This window comes from Lycium ferocissimum, chromosome 9 (genome assembly GCF_029784015.1).
Source record: "Lycium ferocissimum isolate CSIRO_LF1 chromosome 9, AGI_CSIRO_Lferr_CH_V1, whole genome shotgun sequence".
Taxonomy (NCBI): Eukaryota; Viridiplantae; Streptophyta; class Magnoliopsida; order Solanales; family Solanaceae; genus Lycium; species Lycium ferocissimum.
In genome coordinates, this window is record NC_081350.1 from 14,078,226 (window position 1) to 14,086,000 (window position 7,775).

The following is a 7,775-nucleotide window of genomic DNA, read 5'->3' on the forward strand; positions in this document are numbered from 1 at the left end:
GCGGTAGTGATATCGCTAAAGCGGTACCGTTATAGCGGCACCGTGACCGCTGTAGCTGCCGACGAGCAGTTTTGACCCTATTTAAAACTCCATTTCGGGATTTGATCTCATTTCTCTTAAAACCCTAAATATCAGCCGCCTCTGGGCAGTTTGAAGACAAAACTCAAGTCTTCTTGGAGAAGGTAACCCTTCCAACTCTACTAATTTCTTTCCCTTGCCATTGTTGAGTTGTCCTTAAGGTTCATCTTCTAAAAGCTGATAAAAATGGAAGATGCAAAATATACAAGTCTAGGTGGATAAAATGGATTCCTACACTTAGTTTATGAATATTCTTGGAAAGATCTTCATACCCTTAGTCTAGAAAGGCTAACCAACCTAAATTGCTAATATTTCCTCTACTTTGTAAATGAGTTTTAGCCTTAGTTCTTGAATTCGTAAGATTTCTAAGGAAAGGGTTACAATTGGTGATTTAAATGTGCTAGTAACTCTAACTGACTAGTATTAAAAATGGTTTTTCTATGGAAAAAGGATTACTTAACAATAAAGTCTTAGGTAATATAGTTGAGATTTTATTTCCAATCCTTCCTTGCTAAATTCGGAAACTTGTATAACTCTCTTAGAGTATTAGTTCTTGCTTTTTGGGGTTGACATTCTAAGGCCCTCCGTTGCGGATTTTGGTTCGGGAATGCGAAATTGAAGATCAATAGGATGTTCGTGGCACCCGATCGGCCTCGAGGTAGGTTACGGCTTCCCTGTCTTGGTAGACTCCAGTTAGACTTTCATATATGCGTGCTAGATGAAGCGGAGAATGCATGTATAGGATTCGGAGATTGGGATGGATACCTTAGATCGATAACGGATAAGAAATGGTGGTTATTGTGTATCACTGGTATAGTTGTAGATTGATGATTACCTTATGGTGAGACTTCGATTAGCAAAGCGCATCGCTAGATGAAATTGTCGGAGAATGCATGTAAGCCTTCGGGTATGAAGTTTGGGATGGATATTGCCTTAGGTTGGGCCTTGTTGTATGATTTGGGGGCTAGCCACCCCGTTGCGTTGTTGTCCTATTTCTTTTATGTACTTGTTGGATCGTCGCCACGCTGAGATATTGGATATTAGTGATTAGTTATATACCCTGATTATGATATTGTGGTACCCCACATTGTTGATATTCAGATAAGGATAGTGAATCTGTTGTGGCTTATTGTGTGGCCTTATTGATGATATTACTTATGTGCCCATGCGTGGTACTGTTTGGGATTGATTTGATTTATTGATAATACATTTGCATTTTATTCATACTCATTTCCATGATATATTGATATTGCCTTGACATGGTACTGATGATGGGAAATGAAAAGGCGATACAGATGCATTGAGACATATTGATATGAGTCATCTCTGAACTATGTGCGGAGTGACCGGTATTCTTCCGAGACATATTGGATATTGAGTCATCTCTGGGCTGTGTATGGAGTGATTGGTGTATGGACTTCATAGGTCCCCCATGGGTTGTGCTGCCGATGATGTGATGTTCCATCATCGAAGTACATGTATACGAGCATTTGCATTTGCATACATTCGGCATACATTTCTATTGCATTTGGTTATCTTTCTTATGTGAGGAGTTTGGTTGTATTGTTATTGTATTGATGTGGATCGTATTGGCATCATCGTATGTTATTAAATGAGGACCGGATACTGTAGTTATACTTGGGTCTTGGATGATTATTCTCGAACTTGGCACAATTGGGTTTAGTTGCTATAACCATAGGCTATGATCTTGGATTGGGTAAGTGTGGTGCTAGATGACCTTAATATGGGTGCGTATGGCTTTCTAGGTTTGGGTGAGTGATGAATATTAGAATGACGAGAGAGTTTTCCTTAAAACAAATTACGAATACAATAAATGATAGGTTGACTTGCGGTATTGGTGTAGGATTGGCCCTGATAGTAGTTGTAATGTTACGGTATTTTGAGCATGGTTACCTAATTAGTATACTAGATGATTTAGAACATGAGGAACAATAAAAGTTAAGGAAATGGATTACTAAAAGAGCGTTAATGGAATAAGGCATTATAGTTGTTTGAGGCGAGTGGAAAGTTATATTCATGAATTGACTTAAGATCACCTACCGTGTTTATTTGTGGATTCTATTACCGTTATGTTATTCTAACCATTGTCGGCCTATGATGCTTACTAGTACTAGTGTTGTACTAATACTACTCTTGCTACATCCCTCTCGAGATGTAGAGTTGTACAGGTTATTAGTTGATTTAGAGTTTCTGGGAGATGTGCGGTGCCTATCTTGAAGACCTCCATCATCTTATTCCTTGATGAAGGCTAAGTCTTTTATATTTATTGTACATTGTCTCCAAATTAGTCGCTCTTGTACTAGTCTAGACCAGATCATGGGAAAAGGAGTCAGTTTATACAAAAGTTGTTGTAAATACTTCCGTTTTATATATATAAGTGAGTTTACTTCCACATTTTTTTTTGTTCATGTTATAACTAGAAGGTACATCAACCTTGTTTTATGGTTGTTAATGAGTTTGGTTTTGGGTTAAGGATTCACCTACCGAGGTGGGAATGGTAGGTGCCCGCGCGATCCTAAAATGGGTCGTGACAAGTTGGTATTAGAGCCTAGGTTACCGATCTCATAAGTACAAGAGTAATGTCCAGTAGAATCTCGTGGAATGGTACGTAGAAGTCCATGCCCATCCACGGGAGGCTATAGGACATTTAGGAAATTTCCCCTTCTTTCTTTCGAATCGTGTTACTTCAGTCAAATTGGTATCTCGGTGTGTCCAATTGGTATCTAGGCGGTTCCAATTGGTATCTTGACGTTGTGAATATGTGGTGTGTTTGGGCTGTACCTAGTTTGGTAAGTTGCTCGACGTGGTTCGTAGAGTAGTTCAATAGGGTGGGCATCAAGGAGATGCCACTACCAGTAGTGCCGCAAATGCTGCAGGTATATCGCTCCAGCGGTTCTGCTCCCGCGAAGGGAGGACTGCTCGAGAGGTGAGTTCAGTTGTCTGTGTGTCACGCCTTCGTTAGCACGTCCGCCTTAGCGAGACTGCTATAGCGGACTCTTCATTCTTCTCCTGACCACTATTACGCAGCATCCGCCGCTACAGCGGTACTGCTGAAGTGCAAGCAAGACCGCTGAAGCGGTGAACTTGAAGCCTCAAACCAGTAGCTTTTCTTTTGTTTCCTAACCTGTGCAAGTTCCAATCAACTCAAACAACACAGCTATTTCACAACAGCCAGTCACATAAAACAAAGCCTGGCAAGGGCGAAAACCATCCAAACGATATTACAAAACCAAATATTCGAAAGCATGAAAGAAATTATTCAAAACATGCCACCAAAAGAACAAAACCAATTAAAACATTGTCTGAAATGAAAAGCCCTACAAGGGCAACCAAATGCATCATCATAAGGAGGGGAAGGCCCCTAAGTAGTCCTCCAGCTCGTCGCCTCATCATCAGAGCTGATAGAATCGCCACCACGTCCACCGTGTCCACCATCATCTCGGGCCACCCTCACAAAGGAGTACTACTCCGAGTCATCATCATCATCCACAGGAATCTGCTCACGAGGGTGCATTGTCTTCCACATCCCTTTGATACCCCTCTATGCCTTGATGTGAAGCTTGTCACGGGACCTGTTCGTCGCCCTCTCCTTGTGAAAATCCTTGCGAAGGTCACCGTGATCCTTAGCCATATTAGTATAGACAGTCTGTAGGGTAGAAAGTGACTCGCTCATATCCTTCTGAGTCGCAAAGTGCCCCTTCATCTCCTCCTGGGTATAGAAACCCGCAGTAGCATCAGACGAACTAGAGTCCCCGGAAGGCCTGGGCATACTCTGGAACATCGCTATCATCTCATCAAAGCAAGAATCAATGCACTTAAATGGACCCTGAACACGGGGAACCTCACCTCAACTCTAGCTCTGCTTCCTCCCTCCCTCATCAGCACTAGCCCCACTAATCTCTTCCTTCCTCCTCTTTTTATTATTGACAGCGGTACCACGACCTTTCACCAGTAGCAGGTGGAAAGGGGTGTCAGAGTTGACCCAATCATCACCATCCTTCTCCGGAACCTTGGCCCTCCTACACAGTGAAGTAATCAGTATCGAAAACATTAAACTCGCGGCACCAACCCTTAAGAACTCCCTCCACTCCTAGATTATCTGTGAACCCACATTTACCAGCACATCATCAATGACGCATGTAGCATCCCCCTTAGGAGGATCCCACTTACGTAACAAAAGATAATTTTACACTTACCCGTTTAGAAGGAACTTATGCCAAAGGATATTCACAATTATAGTTAGTAGCGGAAATGGCCCCCGCGGGAAAAAAAAATTTGGAAGTACGGCATTTTAATATAGTAATTCCCTTCTCAAGTTGTCGACACGTTTAAGAACTTCGCATTGAACTTTTATTTCCAAAAGGACACCATTGCGGGTCCATACGATACAAAAAAAAACCCAAACTAGAGATTTTTACGAAACTAATTTCACCCTTTGTACATAATTACAAGACAAAATACAAATTCGGTATATGGCATGACTTGGGTTAAAAACACACCCTAAGATAGCAAAACCAGTCACCAAGTTTAAGTTACAAGCACATGGTCTTGTTTTCCACAAGCTTCCAAAATTTCATACATAAGTGCCACACTTTTGTATCATGTACAAGTCCCCCAAAAAGTTTACAAAAACTAAATACATATGCACATGTGATCTTCACTAAGGCTCCCAAAAGTGTACTCCAAGTGGCCATCTTCATACCTCATCTCGCACATTACCTACGATAGAAAACAGCTATCGCTAAGCATAAAGCTTAGTGGTGTATAAACTTTGGGCTTGGAGCCATTAAATTCTCCAATTCCCTTGTTCGTCGTAGGTGGTTCGATAAGGTAACAATAAGCCCAAGTGAACAAGTATATCAAGGTATCAAATACAAACCTTGGAGAGTTTCAAAATGTTCATACTAATATTCTAAGGCTCGAGTATCAAGAAGGCTTATAATTCAATTCAAGAGAATTGTCAACTAATTACTTTCGCCCAATATGTACGTCATGCCATCACACTAAGCACAACCAATATCAAGACGGGCCGAAGCCCCGAAATCAAGAAGGACCGAAGCCCATATCCAGAAGGGTCGTCACCCAATATCAAGAGAATCAAGAACCATGTTGAAAGTGGCTTTCCACTCGTACTCGAAAATGGACGAAAATCCATCGTCGAGACGAAATGTAAATCCAAAGTCAAGATGGGCAAGATCCGAATCGAGGGGCATGCCAATATCGATGACTAGTCACCATAACAAGAAGGACAAAGTCCCAACAAGAATGCAAAATGATCAAGCAATTCGCAAAAGGGCGATTTAGCAAAAGTTTTGCAATACTTGAGACAATAACCATACAATAATATAAGATGAAGAGTAAAGAAATAACTCATCAAGATACTTCAAAATTCCAGAAAAATAAAGATATTTTAAGTTCAAGTTTATACACAAACCTCGGCGTTTTACCACACAACAAGTTCTACCACAACTCGAGGAGTTCAAATCATCTACGCCATAGACCAACCAAAGTTCACTTCGTCAAATAATTCCTCTTAGCTTGTACAAGAGCATATATACCTTAAATACACAATCAAATATCTACTTAAGTTCAAAAGTCCCAGCACATCACAACTAAACACGAAATCAACGAAAATCGACCCAAACTATCAAAACAAAGAAATTCTGGACAGCGCTACTATCTTGTATTGTTGCTCGAGTTTCGAAGGGGTAAATGGAAAAACTGGACTTTGTGTCCTCAATGAAAGTCGTAGATATAAGTCTTAGGGTCTCACACAATTTTGAATCACCCCTACAGCAATTTTGTACAAAAAGATATGCTCAAAATACTAACAGCAGTCCATGTAGAATGTTCAAAACAGAAATCTGACAGCACCTGCCCCGCACTTCGTCCCCCTTTCCCGAGTAGCTAAAGGAAAACTGGGTTTTAAAGCCTTGATGAAAGTTTTAGGTCTACGAAATAGATTTCTAGAACATCTTGAATCACTCAAAACGGAGCTTTACACAAGGATTTATGCTAAAAACACTAACAAGACCAAATTCAAAACGGGTTTACAACACAAAAAAATCCGGCAAGCAACTCCCTGATATTCCGCCACAAAAACAGTTCGTAACGACCACCAAATAGTCCCAAAATATTATCATCAACATCCACAAGAACCATATAAAACAGTCCCTAATCCATAAAATTCAACAAGGCAATAAACAAGTTTATAACGCTATTTTCTCCGCTCTAATCCGTTAAATCTCCCAATAAACACTTTAATAACATAAAATAAATCTCATACATACCTTAGCAGTAGCTCAACCACGAAAGTATCCTTCCCCAAGGACAATATTTAGCTTAAGATGACGATGACAACTCGTACTACACTTTCCTCTTCACGAGCTTTGAGATTCGGAGCTCAGATTTTGATCAAATCTTATTTTTTTTCTCTCTACTCTCTTCTCTCTCTTTCTCTAGGAGGTTCTGGATATTATCTGATCTGAAAATGAAGAAGAGGGGCTGAAATATCACTTAAATGTCAAGGAAATGGGCCTGACCCGACTTGAAATCGGGTTGGGCCAAATTTTCGCGGTTCAGCTTGACCTTTCTGCATTAAAACGTCCATAACTCTTTATCCAGATATCACCTATAAGCCCATAATACATGGTTGGAAAGGTATTTCAATTATCTACAACTTTCATTTTATGAGTTTTCCCAAATTCCTAAATTCGGATGGGGTTACGACCTCCCGAAGTCAGATCACCCGAAACATAACTTAAAAAAATATTTTTTTTTTCTTCAAAGAAAATTTTGGGGTGTTACAACTCTCCCCCCCTTAAGAAATTTCGTCCCGAAATTTACTTTATACTTACCTCAAAACAACTGTGGGTATTGAATTCGCATATCCTCTTCTCGCTCCCAGGTAGCCTCTTTGCCAGAATGATTTCTCCAAAGGACTTTTACTAATGGAACTTTCTTGTTTCGAAGCTCTTTTATCTCACGCGCCAAGATTTGGATGGGTTCTTCTTCGTATGTTAAGTCAGGGCTCACATCTATGGATTCAACAGGAAGAACATGAGATGGATCTGAGCGATATCTTTTAAGCATAGAAACATGGAAGACATTATGGATCCTATCCAACTCCGGTGGAAGAGCTAATTTATATGCAACTGGTCTAACCCGCTCTAGTACTTCATATGGCCCAATAAATCGAGGACTATGTTTTCCTTTTTGGCCAAATCTCATAATCTTCTTCCATGGAGAAACCTTTAAAAATACTTTATCTCCCACTTGATACTCAATTTCACGCCTTTTTAGATCAAACATAAGACTTTTGTCTATCCGAAGCAATTTTTAGACGATCCTTGATGACTTTTACTTTATCCTCAGTTCGTTGGACAATCTCAGGACCAACTAATTTCCTTTCACCGACTTCACTCCAACAAAGGGGAGTTCTACACTTTCTTCCATATAAGGCTTCGTAGGGAGGCATGCCAATACTTGATTGGTAACTATTATTGTAAGCGAACTCTATCAAGGCTAGGTGTCTGTCCCAACTACCCTCAAATTCCATAATGCAAGCTCGAAGCATATCTTCCAAGATTTGAATCACCCTCTCGGACTGGCCGTCTGTCTGAGGATGGAAGGAAGTACTAAAGTTCAACCTAGTGCCCAAAGCTTCTTGCAAGCTA

At 40.4% G+C, this 7,775-nt stretch overlaps 1 protein-coding gene across 1 annotated transcript; it reads right to left on the reverse strand.

Annotated features, from left to right (window-relative positions):
• Positions 1-6,957: 6,957 nt before the first annotated feature.
• On the reverse strand, positions 6,958-7,410 carry LOC132031597 (uncharacterized). Its single transcript, XM_059421570.1, has one exon. It carries the CDS (start codon positions 7,408-7,410, stop codon positions 6,958-6,960), a length of 453 nt encoding a protein of 150 aa, XP_059277553.1.
• Between the last annotated feature and the right edge of the window lie 365 nt (positions 7,411-7,775).